Source organism: Mobula birostris, chromosome 17, assembly GCF_030028105.1.
Source record: "Mobula birostris isolate sMobBir1 chromosome 17, sMobBir1.hap1, whole genome shotgun sequence".
In the NCBI taxonomy this organism is placed as follows: Eukaryota; Metazoa; Chordata; class Chondrichthyes; order Myliobatiformes; family Myliobatidae; genus Mobula; species Mobula birostris.
Window position 1 is genome coordinate 639,569 of NC_092386.1, and position 17,406 is coordinate 656,974.

Genomic DNA, 17,406 nt, shown 5'->3' on the forward strand with positions numbered 1-17,406 from the left:
AATGAGAGAGAGATAAGTGAGACAATAGAGAAACATTCAAAATGCTAATGAGAGAAGAGAGAGATTAACGAGAAAGAAACACATTTCAGAATTTTTTTTTGTATTTTTTTATTGAAGGAATGACACAATACAGAATATATAATGGATTACATTTTCCTCCATTTTGCTTTAGTATCGTACCACCAAAACAAACCTCCCCCCACCCGCCCTCCCCGAACATATCATGGCAGCTAATATATTTACAACACAACAATTCACAAATACAAGTACGGACATTTCACAACCATACTCCCACACTACTTCAAGACGACGGCTCACACAGATCTGCAACATGTCAGATGATCCAAAATATACTCATATTTACAATTCATCAACCACCCTGTGAGGTAAATTATAAGCGTGTTAAATAGGAGGCAACTTCCCAAGTACAATCAAATGCCCTCAACTGGTAGGTAATTCCTTAAGACTCCCAAAATATGATAAGAAAGGTCCCCATTTCGAATAGAACTTTTTCACAGACCCCCTCAAAGTGAATTTAATCTTTTCTAATTTCAGAAAAAACATTACATCTTCTAACCAAACAGCAGCGGTTGGGGGAGTGGCAGATTTCCAACCCAGCAAAATTCTCCTACGAGCCAATAGCGATGTAAATGCAATGATATCCGACTGGCTTGCATTTAAACCCAAATCATCATCTGCCACACCAAATACAGCTATGAGCGGGCAAGGTCTCAGTGTCACCCCCAAAACCTCACTGATAATTTTAAAAGCCAGTGCCCAATAGTCATCAAACCGAGGGCATGATCAAAATGCATGTACTAATCCAGCCGGAGAGAAGGAACACCCGTCACAGACAGCTTCTGTCCCAGGGTATATGTCTGCCAGTCTGGCTTTACTTAAATGTACCCTGTGTAAAACTTTAAATTGTATGAGCCCCAGTCTAGCACATGATGATGAGAATGAACCCTATTCAATACTTTTGCCCAATATTCCTCAGCCAGCTCCATACCGAGGTCACCCTCCCACCTACTCCTAGTTTTGTTTAGATCTTGAACTCCCAAAGACATCAGCTGAGAGTATAGCTCAGAGATCAGCCCCTTATTGTTAAAGCTAAGTGTGAATTTTTCCCATAACATAGCAGGTGGTAGAACAGGAAAAGAGGGAAATTTTTCCTTGACAAAGTGGCGAATCTGCAGATATTTAAAAAATGATTATGCAGAAGGCCATACTTACCGCGCAGGTTATCAAAACTATCAAATATGTTATCAGTATACAAATCCTTAATGCGCGTAAGACCATTCAAACCCCATTGTCTGAAAGCTGAATCAAATGTGGAGGGAGGAAATAAATGGTTTTTATGAATGGGGCCCAAAACTGAAGCTGATATGAACTTATAATAGCAGCGAAATTGATTAAGAAGTTTGAGGGTGGAGAGCACGACCGGGTTAGATGTGAATTGAGAGGATTTCAATGGTAAGGAAGAATACACCAAAGCTGGGAGAGATGAGGAGTGGCAAGACCGTGACTCAAGCAGGCACCAGATTATATCTGGCCGGTGGAGCCAAAATAATACGTTTTGAATGTTTGATGCCCAGTAAACATGAATAAAGCTGGGAAGACCCATTCCACCTACGTCACGACCTCTTTGGAGAGTGTGCTTATTAACCCTTGGGACCTTATTTTCCCAAATAAAGGAGGTTATAGCTTGGTCGACTGATTTAAAAAAATAACTTAGATAAGAAAACTGGCAAACACTGAAACAAATAAAGAAATCTAGGAAGTACAGTCATTTTCACTGACTGAATTCTCCCAGCTATAGTAAGGGATAAACTGCGCCATCTCTCGAAATCAGCCTTCATTTGGCTAACCTGAGGCCTGTAGTTAGCTTCAAATAGAGATGTAAAAGAGTGAGTAATATGTATTCCTAGGTATACAAAACCATCTTGAGATAAAGGAAAAGGCAAAGATTCCTGTCGGATCTGTAGGGCCAAGTTATTAATGGGAAAGCATTTGCTTTTTTGAAAGTTCGGTTTATAGCCACAGAAGGCTCCAAATTGACCTAATTATGACACAATAGCAGGACTACTACCTACAGGGTCGTTAACATAAAGTAAGAGGTCATCAGCATATAGGGAAACACGGTGTTCCATGTCCCCTTTTCTAACACCTTGAAATAATGTAGTTGACTTAAGTGCAATAGAGAGAGGCTCAATTGTAATTGCAAAAAGAAGAGAGGACAATGGGCAGCCTTGGCGAGTGCCACGTGTTAATGGGAAATAGTCAGATCGAAAATAATTTGTCTGTATACATGCTAAAGGCGAGTGGTATAATAGCTTAACCCAAGCTATAAATATTCTGCCAAATCCAAATTTCTCCAAAACACTAAACAAGTAGACCCGCTCCACTCTATCAAACGCCTTCTCCGCATCCAAGGAGATAACAACCTCTGGACTTGGAGAATCACTGGGTGAATAAACCACATCAGCCAGTCGACGGATATTAAAAAAAGAATAGCGATTTTTAATAAAACCTGTTTGATCATCTGAAATTATCTTGGGAAGGGGACGTTCTAAACGGCATGTAAGCACTTTAGCCAAAATTTTCACATCTACATTCAAAAGTGAGATGGGGCGATGTGATCCACATTGAGTCGGGTCCTTGTCCTTTTTAAGAAGTAGTGAAATAGCTGCCTGTGAAAGAGAAGGGGGTAAGGAGCCGTTCTCCAAAGATTCCTGAAACACTTCTAGAAGGACCGGTATGAGCTTATCCTTAAATGTCTTATAAAATTCTATTGGATAACCATCAGGACCTGGGGACTTACCACTCTGCATAGCCATAATGGCATTATTAATCTCTTCCTGCCCAAGAGCCCGATCTAGGTTCTCCACCTCCTCTGGTTCAAGAGTAGGTATTTCCAAATTATTTAAAAAATGTTCCATATTTGTTTTATCTGAGGGGAACTCTGAGACATACAGAGAGGAATAAAAAGTTGCAAAGATGTTATTAATCTCTTTTGGATTGCTTGTCAAGTTTTGGTGCGTGTCTCTTATCTGGGGAATAAGTCGTGATGCAGCTTGACGTTTCAACTGACGAGCCATAAGCCGGCTCGCCTTGTCACCATATTCATAATAGAGGTCACGTGTCTTAAGAATTAATTGTTCTGATAGGTTTGTAGATAGAAGACTAAACTTCGCTTGCAAATCAACCCGGCTTTTATATAATTCCGCAGTGGGTGCCTCAGAGTATTTTCTATCCAGTTCCAAAATAGATTGCAATAACACTTGCATTTCCTTCCTACGCTCTTTATTGGCATGTGAAGTACAAGATATTATTTGACCCCTCAAGTAAGCTCTTAAAGTTTCCCAAAGTAAAGAGTACGATACCAACTCAGTTTTGTTAGTCTCGAAGAATGTGTCAATGTTAGCCGATATATAACTACAAAATTTCTCATTAGAAAGCAAAAGGAGGTTAAGTCTCCACAGAGGCCGTTCTCCAACGTTTAAAGGAAAACATAGGTCCAGTTTCACGGGCGAGTGATCAGATATAACTATAGCAGTGTTTTCAATTTGTCTAATCATTGGTATCAAGGAGTTATCTATAAAGAAATAGTCTAGCCTGGAATAGGAGTGGTGAACATGAGAGAAGAAAGAGAATTGCCTAACTGATGGATTCAAAAATCTCCAAGGATCCATATAACCATTTTGTTGCATAAACATCGAGAAGGCCTTTGCCATACCAGAAAATGTTCCCCTAGGGCAAGACCTATCAAGCAGTGGGTCAATAGCACAGTTCAAATCTCCGGAAAAGATTAGCTTATGTGTATTCAGGTTAGGTATTAATGACAAAACCTTATTTGCAAATTGGACATCATCCCAATTAGGAGCATAACATTTACCAAAATAACAGGTATCTGAAAGAGAGAGCCAGGGACTATAATAAAGTGACCATTAGGGTCACTGATTATATCAGATGGTGTGAACTGCATTCTTTTGGTGATTAATATTGCCACTCTCCTGGACCTACTATTAAATCTGGAATGAAAAACCTGACTAATCCATGCTTTAGGAAGTCTATTATGGTCCTCCATTCTATAATGTGTTTCTTGTAGAAATAGTATATCTGCTTTTAATTGTTTCAGATGAGAGAAAACTTTAGCTCTTTTAACCGGACCATTGAGCCCCTTTACATTCCAAGAAATAAACCTCACAGGGTGGCCTCCATCAGCAGCACTCACATTAACTGTATCAAAAGACACACAGGGCCTACAATCCAAAACAGTGCGGGGGCATAAGTTGCACACAATAACGCACAATGAAAAGAAAGTCTGACCAATCCGTAACACACAAAAGAATAGACTGCCATGGTAATCCCCCAAAACACCCCCCCCACCCCTTTACACAAACAACAAAAAAACCCAATTAACCCCCGAAGCCTAGATCTACCTCCCCAATTGAGGATGAGCGCAGGCAGTACCCAACAAAAAACTTCCAAGGCGTTCCCCATAGAGCCCAACTTTCAATCTAATCTAGGGCGGCTCCCCTCCTTAACATTTATCCTATCACTTATACTACCTTTAATATAACATATAGGCTAAAGATGACACAGGTCAAGCTAAGCATTAAAAACAAAAGGAAAACACTGGGCAACTTAAACACCCGAGATACAAATCCCAAATATTTACATTTTGCTGGTTGAAAGATTTGTTAATCAGTTTCGGCAGCAGTTCGACCCGATCGCGTTCCACAAATTAAACTGGAAAAAATGAACAAAGAAGTGGATTATGAAAATTAACAGTTTGCCTCGGCATGAGGCCCCTTCCATGCTGCATGAATAACCTTAAAAAAAAGTCATTGCTCTTCTCGTTCTTCTTCTCCCCAGCGCGAATGGTAAAGCTCTTCGGCCGCCTCTGGTGTATGGAAATAATGCTTTTTACCTTCATGCACGACCTGGAGCTGGGCAGGATACAAGAGGCCAAACCTGACCCCTTTCCCGTAAAGCAGGGATTTCACCTCCTTGAAAGCTGCTCGTTTTCTACCCAGCTCTGCACTAAAATCTTCATAGAAAAACACGCGGTGTCCGCGGAAATATAGCTCCTACTTCCGTCTATTGATGATGCGTTGCTTATCTTGAAAGGAGTGAAAGCAAACCAGGAACGTTCTTGGTCTCGTTTGCTTGGCTCCAGAGACACCGGATGGTTTATGTCCGACTCGGTGGGCACACGAAAGTACGAGAGGACTTGGGACAAAATCTGTCCCCAGCACTTCGTCAAAAAACTCGGTCATAAATTTAACAGGGTCCGAACCTTCCAAATTTTCAGGAATGCCCACCGCTCTCAAATTGGATCTCCGCGACTGATTTTCGAGGTCATCAAGCTTTCCCTTCAGAAACGCGTTTTCGCTCTGCAATGCTGCAATGGCGGCTTCGGCGCTCACCAGTCGGTCACTGTAATCATTCAGGCCATCTTCAACCTCACGAATGCGTTCGTCGTGTGACTCGTAAGCAGACATAATTTGTTCCATGGTCGCAGTCACTGGTGATAAAGGATCTTCATGTTCTCTTTTTAGGGCAGAATGCACCGCTTGCATCATGTCAGTAATAAGTACTAAACGAAGCTTCTCCAAGTCATCGGGTAGCGCAGGTCCGGGTCCAGCTCCAGCAGCGTGTAACAGCGCCATTACTGTAACATCCGCCTTCTTGCTCAAAGCTTCGCTATCTTTTTCCCCAGTTTTACTTCAAAGGTACATTCTACTTGCCATTTCAATGTCCAGCTATGTCCCGCTTTGTTCACAATGGTAAATATTCAGTTATCTCAAGCATACGGCAAAGATAAACAGGTAGATTTTCAATAAAAATTGGGAGCCACACTCACACGCACCAACTCACTCCATATCAACCCCAGAAGTCCATTCTTGACTATGGTTTCACACTTCAGAATACTGACAGACCGGTTGCTTTGAATCTGAACTGTTTGAAGTTTGATGGGCAGGCGATACCCCAGCAGGGGGATAAAAAGAACAGGTTCGCTAAGGCACGACACGCACCACGAGATCATGAGATGACAAGACCCTGGAAGAGCGGTGTGCCCCCACAAGTTGGTGGGAGTTTGGAGGTCTGGTTCGCGGGAACCGACCATAGACGCACAGGGTGAAAACGGACAATGAGCGGGAACCTGGTGCGTGTGTCCGCCCTTGCCTGGGTGCCGGGTTCACTGCGGAAGAACGGTCGTATCCGGAACAGAGGGTTCACAGTCGGTGACCACAGAAGACATAAAAGGGTTCGCCCGAAAGCTAACTGCGAAGAACATCAAAGGTCTGTTTGAATCAAAATTTGCATTCTCTCTCTCTCCTCAACGGCACAACAGCGATTACTGCGAACTGTACTAAGCTGAACTGAACTCTGCGTCACTTAAGACTGATCATTTTACCCCTAGACTGCGATAGAGCTTGGTTGATTCCTATTACCCTAGTTCCGTGTACATGTGTGTTTTATCATTGCTAACCTGTTGCATTTATATCCTTACGATTAGAGTACTGTGTTACTTATTTCTTTAATAAAACTTTATTAATTTCTGTTAAACCAGACTCCAACTAAGTGGTCCATTTCTGCTGGTTTGGCAACCCTGTTACGGGGTACGTAACAACTCAAGAGAGTGGTTGGAGTGTGGAATGCACTGTCTGAGTCAGTGGTGGAGGCAGATACACTAGTGAAGTTTAAGAGACTACTAGACAGGTATATGGAGGAATTTAAGGTGGGGGTTATATGGGAGGCAGGATTTGAGGGTTGGCACAACAATGTGGGCCAAAGGGCCTGTACTGTGCTGTACTATTCTCTGTTCTATACTCCCCTTTGTTGAAACTGATTGTTGCTGTAGCAAATATGTCAAATACAATTAACCATTCATAAACCATGTTGACTTGCTTTAAGATTTTCCAAATGACAGCTGTTTCGCCCTTGATTCGAGATCAAAAAACTTAGACCATAAGATTTAAGATGTTAAGAGCAAGATTAGGCCATTTGAATCACCAAGCCTGCTCGCCCATTTCACCATGGCTGATTAGTTCTCCCTCTCAAAACCATTCTCCCGATTTCTCCCGGTAACCTTTGACACCCTGACTAATCAAGAACCTGTCAATTTCTGCTTTAAATATACCCAATGACTTGGCACCTACAGCCATCTGTTGCAATATATTCCACAGATTCACCTCCCTCCGGCTAAAGAAATTCCTCCTCATCTCTGTTCTAAATGGGTGTCCCTCTGAGGCTGTGCTCTCTCGTCCTAAACTCACCCACGATAAGAAACATCCCCCAACAACAGAAAATAGTCTTCGTTAGCGACTCAGATCACAAGAATAATTATTCATAAAAATAAGCTTAGCTTGATATTGCATAATTTGGCAATTGTACAAGTCAAAACATTGGTAATAAGCAAGTTCTCCATTTCTTGACAAATTTTCCCAGAGTATGGTTTTAAAGTATAATCATTGAAATTGCAACATAATCATCATGTTATAAAGTTCAGTGTGATTCTCTGCATTCTTAACCATTATTGAGTTTTATTTTTCTGTACCTTCTTACATTTGCAGGTTCTGCAGCAGTACAAACAACATTTTGTGAAGAGGAATATGAAAGCTGCTAAACAGGCAGTAAGCAATGCTACCACATCCAGGCAATGATATTGATACCATGACAGCGAGTGCGCTGCAGGCCGCAAATGTTTCGCTCCTCCGTGTCGCATTACAAACTCAATCCAGTATACAGATCTTTCCAATGGAGTTAATAGTTGGTCATGATGAATTCTAGATAACTTCATTACATTTTCTTTGTATCTAAGGGAATAAAAGTAATTATTTTTTCTGTTTTTTTGAAAGAGTGCAGAAGAAATTGTGTTTGTAAAGGATTAAAAGTCCTTTGGATAGTTTAATTGAATATATGTGTAAAAGTTAACAAATTACTTCTGACTGCACTCAATGCAAACTACATCTCAGATACAAACAAGTTCAATATTTTAACTCAAATTTCAGAACAGCTCCCTGCTGCAATATCAAGTTCTTTCTTTCTTTCTCACTTTCTAATATCTTTTCAAAGAGCCAAATCGTGCCTCATTACAGCCCAAAAGTGTGATGTGATTGCCTGTATTTCTCCAGTCAACTTAATGCAATACTAGTCAGGTATTAAACGAAGTTGAAGATGTTGCACTAAAAGACAATCTTTGCCAAATCTCTGATATCCATCATGATTATACCTTAACTCCATAAATGAAAAGTTAGCTTTCATTTGAGTTCAAAAGTCAGGAAATTACGTTGCGGCTTTATGAAACTCTAATCAGGCAGTATTTGGCATTAGACATTCTTCCAAAAAATGGTTGTCCCAGTATAGGAAGGACGTTGAGGCTTTGGAGAGGGTGCAGAAGAGGTTTATCAGGATGCTGCCTGGATTAGAGGGCATGTGCTTCATGAGAGATTGGACAAACTTGGGTTTTTTTTTGGACTGGCAGACTCTGAGGGGAAATCTGATAGAGGTTTATAAATTATGAGAGACATAAAGTAGATAGAATGTATTCTTTACCCCAGAGTCAAAATGTTTAATACCAGAGGACAACAGTTAAGGTGAATGGTGGTAGTTTCAAAGGAGATGCAAGGGGCACGATTTTTTTACACATAGAATGGTGAGTACCTGCAATGAACGGTCTGGGGCGGCAGTTGAGACAGATAGATTAGGGAGCTTAGGAGACATTTAGGTAGGCACATGAATGTGAGGAAAATGAGAAGATATGTATATTGGAGGCACAGAAGCAGGATGGCACACACTCAACAATTCAGGAACAGCTTCTTCCCTTCTGCCACCTGATTCCTAAATGGATCATAAACCCATGAATACTACTTCATTTTTTTAATATTTCTGTTTTTACACTTTTTAATTTAACTATTTAATACACATATATAGACTTACTGTAATTGATTTACTTATTTTTTTTCTGTTCTATATGATCATGAATTGCAATGTACTACTGCTGATAAGTTAGCAAATTTCACAACATACGCCAGTGATATTAAACCTGATACTGCATTACAATCAGGTTTAATATTACTGGCATACGTCATGAAATATGTTGTTATCTGGCAGCAGTACATTGCAATAAATAATGATAAAACCTATAAATTTCAACAAGGTGATCTAAATTAATTACAAATATAAAACACAAAATAATTGATTGCATATGAATTCACCCCCTTTAATACAGCACACCAAATCATCACTGGTGCCGCCAATTGGTTCTAGAAGTCACATAATTAGTTAAATGGAGATCACCTGTGTGCAGTCATGGTGCTTCAATTGATTGCAGTAAAAATACACCAGTGTCCGGAGGGTCCAACTGCTTCAACTGTGGATATAGACTTCCACTTGGCAAATCAGAAGCCAACAGGTTGGTGGGGCTAAGAATTAGGAGATTATGGGCTTAAGGGGAGACCAGAGGACCATAAGACATGGGAGCAAAATGAGGCCATCTGGCCCATCGAGGCTGCTCCATCACGGCTGATCCTGTTTTTTAATCTCCTCCTCAACCCCAGTTCCTGGCCTTCTCCCTGTAATCTTTGATGCCATGTCCTATCAATCTCTGCCTTGAATACACCCAACGACCTGACCTCCACAACTGCACGTGGCAACAAATTTCACAAATTTACCACCTTTTGGCTAAAGAAATTTCTCCGCATCTCTGCTTTGAAAAGGTGCTCCTCTATCCTGAGGCTGTGCCCTCTTTCCTAGACTCTCCCACCATGGGAAACATCCTTTCCACATCTACTCTGTCTAGGTCTTTCAACATTCGAAAGGTTTCAATGAGATCCCCCCTCATCCTTCTGAATTCCCGCGAGTAGAGATCCGGAGCCATTAAACGTTCCTTGTATGATAAATCTTTCATTCTTGGAATCATCCTTGTGAACCTCGTCTGGATCCTCTCCAAAGCCAGCGCATCTCTTCTAAGATGAGGGGCCCAAAACTATTCACAATACTCAAGGTGGGGCATCACCAGTGCCTTCTAAAGCCTCAGCATCACATCGTTGCTCTTGTGTTCTAGACCTCTTGAAATGAACGCTAACATAGCATTTGCCTTCCTCACCACCGACTCAACGTGCAAGTTAACCATCAGGGTGTTCTACACAAAGACTCTCAAGTCCCTCTGCATCTTGGATTCCGAGATTTTCTCCCCATTTAGAAAATAGTCCGCACATTTATTTCTACTACCAAAGTGCATGGCCGTGCATTTTCCAACATTGTATTTCATTTGTCACTTTCTTGCCCATTCTCCTAATCTGTCTCAATCCTTCTGCATTGTACCTGTTTATTCAACACTACCTGCCCCTCTGATATCCTCTGAAAACTTGGCAACAAAGCCATCTGTTCCATCATCTAAATCATTTATACAGAGCATAAAGAGAAATGGTTCCAACACCAACCCCTGCGGAACACCTCTAGTCACTGGCAGCTAACTAGACAAGGATCCTTTTATTCCCACTCGCTCCCTCCTGCCAATCAGCCAATGCTCTAAACATGTTTGCCACCCAGGTGCCAGGGTCTGGGATGTTTGCGATCGCATCCGTGATATCCTGAAGTTTTGAAGCTGAACAGCCAGAGGTCATGGTACACATTGGTACCAACGACATAGGTAGGAAAAGGGAGGAGGTCCTGAAAACAGACTGCAGGGAGTTAGGAAAGAAACTGAGAAGCAGGACCACAAGGGTAGTAATATCAGGATTACTGCCTGTGCCACGTGACACAGCGTAAAGGAATAGACAATGTATGTAAGACAACTTTACAGATTAAAGGTGGAGGTGGAGGATAAATATGTGGCTGAGGGATTGGAGTAGGGGGCAGGGGTTCAGATTTCTGGATCATTGGGACCTCTCTTGGGGCAGGCCTGACCTGTACAATAAGGATGGAGATGGATACGATAAGGTCTTTTAAGAGACTTTTGGATAGGTGCAAGGAGTTTGGAAAAATAGAGGGCTATGGGGAAGTCTAGTAATTTCTAAGGTAGGGGCATGTTCGACACAACTTTGTGGGCCGAAGGGCCTGTATTGTGCTGTAGGTTTTCTATGTTTCTGAAACATTCTGGGGTGCGCCAGTTTTGTCATCGTTATGAAACAGTTGAACACATTCTTATACAATGTGAAGCACACTGGTTGAAAGAAAGCAAATGCAGGCTGCGTTACTAGCTTTGGGGTTGATAGTTTTCATTTAAAAACTTTACGGATTAAGTTTAATTTAATTCACAATATTGTCTTTCATTATTGACAATCTATAAGACTTTTGGGGGTAATTTAGTTTTCATTTGATAAAGAACTAGTGAGGGTTTTATTTCCCAACTCTCTACACCACACTCCAGTCCAGTTGGTGGGGAGGAGAGGGGAAAGAGGAAGGGGGGGAAAGAGGAAGGGGGGGGAATAGAGGAAGGGAGTAGTGGAAGGAGAAGTGGAGGTGGAGAGGTGGGAGGGGGAGTGGAGAGTTGGGAGAGGGGAGAGGGGATGGGCAAGAGTGGATGGGGAGGGGGGGAGAGAGGACATGAAGTGGGGAAAGGAAGGATCCAACTACTGGTGAGTCAGTATCCTGGCAAAAACTACACCATGAAGACAAAAAAACACTCCAAGCAACTCTGCGAAAAGGTTATTGAAAAGCACAAGTCAGGAGATGAATACAAGAAAATTTCCAAGTCACTGAATATTCTTTGAAGTACAGTAGTCAATCGTCAAGAAATGGAAAGAATAAGGCACAGCTGTAAATCTGCCTAGAGCAGGCCGTTCTCAAAAACTGAGTGACCGTGCAAGAAGGGGACTAGTGAAGGAGGCCACCAAGAGACCCATGACAACTCTGGAGGAGTTACAAGCTTCAGTGGCTGAGATGGGAGAGACTGCACATACTACAACTGTTACCCAGGTGCTTCAGCGGTTGCAGCTTTCTGGGAGAGTGGCAAAGAGAAAGCTACTGTTGAAAAAACTAGCATGAAATCTTGGCTAGAGTTTGCCAGATGGCATGTGGGAGACTCTGAAGTCAGCTGGAAGAATGTTCTATGGTCTGATGTGACCAAAATTGAGCCTTTTGGCCATCAGACAAATGCTATGTTTGTCGTAAGCCAAACACCACACGTCATCAAAATCACGCTATCCCTACCATGAAGCATGGTGGTGGCTGCATCATGCTGTGGGGATGCTTCACTGCAGCAGGCCATGGAAGGCTTGTGAAGATCAAGGGCAAAATGAATGCAGCAAAACACGGTGAAAACCTGGAGGAAAACCTGATACAATCTGCAAGAGAACTGCAACTTGGGAGAAGATTTCTTTTCCAGCAAGACTATGACCCCAAACATAAAGGCAAAGCTACACAGGAATGTGTTAAAAACAACAAAGTTAATGTCCTGGAGTGGCCAAGTCAGAGTCCAGACCTCAATCCAATTGAGAATTTGTGTGTGGACTAGAAAAGGGCTGTTCACTCATGATCCCCATGCAATCTAACAGAGCTTGAGCAGTTTTGTACAGAAGTACGGGGGAAAAATTGCGGAGTCCAGATGTGTAAAGCTGATAGAGACCTGTCCACACAGACTCAAGACTGTAATTGCTACCAGAGGTGCATCTAGTAAATACTGAGTTGAAAGGGGTGAGTAATTATGCAATTAATTATTTTGTGTTTAATAATTGTAATAAATTAAGAACAATTTGTAGAAATTTGTTTTCTCTTTGACACGAGTCTGTTCTGTTGATGAGTGTAAAGAAAAACAAATTAAATCCACTGTGATTCAATGTTGTAGAACAATAAAACATGAAAATAAGTAGTGCAGAAAGAGGGAGAAAATTACCAAGGTAGTGTTCATGGGTTCATTGTCCATTCAGAAGTCTGATGGCAGAGGGGAAGAAGCAGTTTCAGAAGTGTTGAGTGTGTGTCTCAGGCCCTTGCACAGTTTTCTGTCAGGTAGGCCAATGCACCATATTCTACAATAAATTGAATGTTTAATCTGCTTCCTCTCAGTGTTTTATTCTTACCTTGTTCCATTGATCACAGTGTTAAGAGCATCAACCAAATCCTGTGCACGTAACGTGGCAAAATTAAGGACCTCAGCAACCCCTTTTACTTTCATGTGAGCCAAGTTATCAGGCTGATCGGCAAACAGAGGGATACCGACCATAGGTATGCCATGATAGATAGCTTCATATATCCCGTTGGTGCCACCATGAGTGATGAAAGCTCTGGTCTTGGGATGCCCTGAAAACGCATAGAAGACAAAGACCATGAATTGAACCCCGTAACTTCTGAACTGATCGGCTACTGATTGCATGGTGTTCATCGTTATAAAAAAGCCCTTGTATTTATTTGTTCATGTGTGTAGACATTACCAGCGTGGCCAGGAGTTACCATCTGTCTCAAATCAATCCTGAACTTCAGTGAGAGTTAACGTTTGCAATATTGAGTCTGATGTAACATACAGGGCCGTCTGAGGAAGAAGGCAACTCCCCCTCCCTACATGGACCTGATGAAATGTTACAGCAACTATAGTGTTGGGATACTATAACTTTGACTGTATATTTTCAAATTCTGGATTTTTTAGATTTACCACTCAGAGTAAATTTGAATTTCCCAGCTATCATAGTGTGATCAACCTGTTCATTCTGGATCAATGGTTCCGAGCGATACTTGGTGGTCCAGTAACAAAACTACAAGACCACGTGCTCATTACGGTATGTCATTGTATACCTTGCAAGCTCAAGCTGCAGTTCAAAGGAGAGCCAGGCTGCATCTCACATTAGAAAAGGTGGGTTTATGCACCATTTCCCAATCTTGAGCAGAGATGCTAGGCTAACACATTCCATCTGTTCCCAGCCCACCACATCCAATCTGACCCATGGACAACCATCTGTTCCCAGCCCACCACATCCAATCTGACCCATGGACACCCATTTGTTCCCAGCCCACCACATCCAATCTGACCCATGGACACCCATCTGTTCCCAGCCCACCACATCCAATCTGACCCATGGACACCCATCTGTCCCTAGCCCACTACATCCAATCTGACCCATGGACACCCATCTGTTCCCAGCCCATCACATCCAATCTGACCCATGGACATCCATCTCTTCACAGCCCATCATATCCAATCTGACCCATGGACATCCATCTGTTCATAGCCCATCATATGCAATCTGACCCATGGACACCCATCTGTTCCCAGCCCATCACATCCAATCTGACCCATGGACATCCATCTGTTCGTAGCCCATCATATGCAATCTGACCCATGGACACCCATCTGCTCCCAGCCCATCACATCCAATCTGACCCATAGACACCCATCTGCTCCCAGCCCATCACATCCAATGTGACCCATGGACACCCATCTGTTCCCAGCCCATCACATCCAATCTGACCCATGGACACCCATCTGCTCCCAGCCCATCACATCCAATCTGACCCATGGACACCCATCTGTTCCTAGCCAACTACATCCAATCTGACCCATGGACACCCATCTGTTCCCAGCCCATCACATCCAATCTGACCCATGGACCCCCATCTGTTTCCAGCCCATCACACACACAATACTCAGGCTCTTACCAAGTAAGTCATTCTGAGGAAGCCAATCATACAACCTTGTATTAGATGCCAGTGTCCTTGGTTTTTTTCCAGCGTATCTCCAAATAACCTAAAAGATATGAGAATGAATCGAAAACCTGGGTCTGATGCGGTGCTTAGGGGACTGGCAGCAGAACAGGTACATGGAAGTACGTCTGGTATCTGTAACAGAGACTGCAAATGCACTGGCTGCCGTGTTCATGATGCAGGGTCCAGTGGAGGTGCTGGAGAGGAAGAAGTCATAATTGTAGAATACCTCTGTATGGGAGAGTTGGAAGATACATGTCAAGGACTAATCAGACCCTAAACAGCAAGGCAATAAGGAAAATACAGGGATCTGAAATAAAAGGCGGAGAGTTCTGTCAATACTCAGCAAGATTACAGGAAATTATATTGCAACTTTATAAAACTCTGGTTAAGTTGCATCAGGAGTAATGCACATAATTCTGGTCACTCATATGTCGAGGGTTTTTAGAGGATGCAGAAGAGGTTTACCAGCATGTTGCCTGGATGAGGGAGCATGTGCTACAATGAGTGGTTGGGTAAACTTGGTTTGTCTTCTCTGGAGTAATAGGCGCTGAGGGAGATCTGACAGAGATCTAGAAATATAGAAAACCTACAGCACCATACAGGCCCTTCGGCCCACAAAGTTGTGCCAAACATGTCCCTATCTTAGAAATTACTAGGCTTACCCATAGCCCTCTATTTTTCTAAGCTCCATGTACCTATCCAAAAGTCTCTTAAAAGACCCTATCGTATTCGCCTCCACCACCATTGCCAGCAGCCCATTCCACGCACTCACCACTTTCTGCGTAAAAAACTTACCCCTGACATCTCCTCTGTACCTGCTCCCCAGCACCTTAAACCTGTGTCCTCTTGTGGCAACCATTTCAACCCTGGGAAAAAGCCTTTGACTACCCACATGACCAATGCCTCTCATTATCTTGTACACCTCTATCAGGTCACCTCTCATCCTCTGTTGCTCCAAGGAGAAAAGACCGAGGTCACTCAACCTGTTTTCAGAAGGCATGCTCCCCAATCCAGGATCCAGGATCTGATCACAATCTGTATTCACACTCAGAGTATATGGACATTGTGTAGACAGAGGAGATTAGTTTAGTTGGCCATTTGATTACTAACTGTATTGGGTCCTATTGCTGTTCTGTACTGTTCTATGTTCTACATTCTATTCCTCAACCTAAATCTCTACTTTCATGATTAAGTGTGTAAATATCACACTTAATGAGACTTGGACATGTTTTCTTTGAAAATTGAGATAGACTCCTCAAATGATGTGAAAGATCTGGGTACGTTTGCAATTCCACGTTAATTTGAAGTTATGCTGAGGCCTGAGGAGCAGAATTTTAGAAAAGGTTGCAGTGTACAGAAATTATTACTACAGAATATTTATTGTTTAATATTGTGCTGAGGTTCCTTGGGAAACGGACAAACAGAAAACCTCTTTCCCAGATATTGCTTCACTTTTCTTCCTCAGATAATGGAGCAGAGACTATTGTTTTCTCATTCTCCCTAGTCACCTTTTTTTCAATATAATTTTTATTGAGTTTTCAAAGTGATACATGAGAAAAAAAAATCTACCCTCCCCCCTCCTCTTAACCTTCCCCCCCATATATACTCCTACCTAAAAGGAAAAGAAAAAAAAAGAAAAAGAAGGAACCGCCTGAATATTGGAAGGTTTGCACATGCTCCATGGGATAAAAATAAATTTAATATATATTTGTTACTTTCCCCCAAGGAACCAAGATCTTCATCATCGGAGCTATAAATAAGGGCTCCAAATATTCGAAAATGTTACATATTTATCTCTTAAAATCTAAAACATTACTTAGCTTCTCAACTCTCATAGTTCCCTGGGAAATCTCTTTGAACTTCACCATCTTGCTATGTGTTTCCCTCCCAATCATTCAGGCAAAAAGAAAAAAAGATAGATAAGACACAAAAAAAGAAAAAACAAAATACCCCCCAACTAATGTTGTGAATGAAAAGATACACAACACTACCCCCCTCCATTGTGCGGGTCGTGGCTGTTGCCACGCTTGCACACATGAATAACGTAGCGATTGGTCAGTGTTTCTTCCAGCTCCCCCATAACAAAAAAATTATTTATATATAGAAAAAAATTAATGTTATTATTCCCAGCTAATATTCCTCAAATTTCAACCTTTCTTCCCCTCCCTCATATAATTAATAATATATTTATATATTCATCCGCCTAAGAATTCAACAGGCCTAATCCTTGATCCAGTCTTCATCTTCAATCCATCTCACTCCCCTAAGATTGTTCTTGTATCTGGTGTATATTCAAAGAATCTCGCACAAACTCCTCCGCTTTCCGGTAATCGTCAAAAAATCTTTTTTCTCCACCAGGCAAAAAAATCTTCAAGGTTGCAGGATAACACAATATAAATTGATAACCGTGGTCCCATAGGGCTTTTTTCACTAGATTAAACTTCTTCCTTCTTTTCAGAAGTTCATAACTTATGTCAGGGTAGAAAAAAATTTTCTTCCCTTCTATCATCAGTGGCCCTTTTCTCTTCTTGGCAGCTTGGGCAGCTGCCTGTAGAATCCTTTCTTTGTCCTGAAATCTTAAGAATTTTGTTAAAATTGATCGTGGATATTGGTCATCTTGTGGTTTTGGTCTTAGAGCTCTATGTACCCACTCAATTTCAATTGATCAGTCTTCCTCTTTTATTTGCAAGGTTTTCGGGATCCATCTTTGAAAAAATTCTATTAGATTATCTCCCTCTGTACCTTCTTTAAGACCAA

General features: G+C 41.9%; 1 protein-coding gene across 4 annotated transcripts in view; it reads right to left on the minus strand.

Moving 5' to 3' along the window:
- Nucleotides 1-7,533: 7,533 nt before the first annotated feature.
- The window catches only part of LOC140211464 (UDP-glucuronosyltransferase 2A1-like), a 202,022-nt gene continuing 192,149 nt past the window's right edge, over nt 7,534-17,406 (minus strand). For all 4 annotated transcript variants that reach the window (XM_072281170.1, XM_072281173.1, XM_072281169.1 and 1 more), the window contains 3 exons: nt 14,602-14,689; nt 13,032-13,251; nt 7,534-7,826 (listed from right to left, as the gene is read on the minus strand). In XM_072281170.1, coding sequence (XP_072137271.1) covers nt 7,544-7,826; nt 13,032-13,251; nt 14,602-14,689 — 591 coding nt within the window. In that variant the 3' untranslated portion in view covers nt 7,534-7,543. The remainder of the gene's footprint in view (nt 7,827-13,031; nt 13,252-14,601; nt 14,690-17,406) is intronic.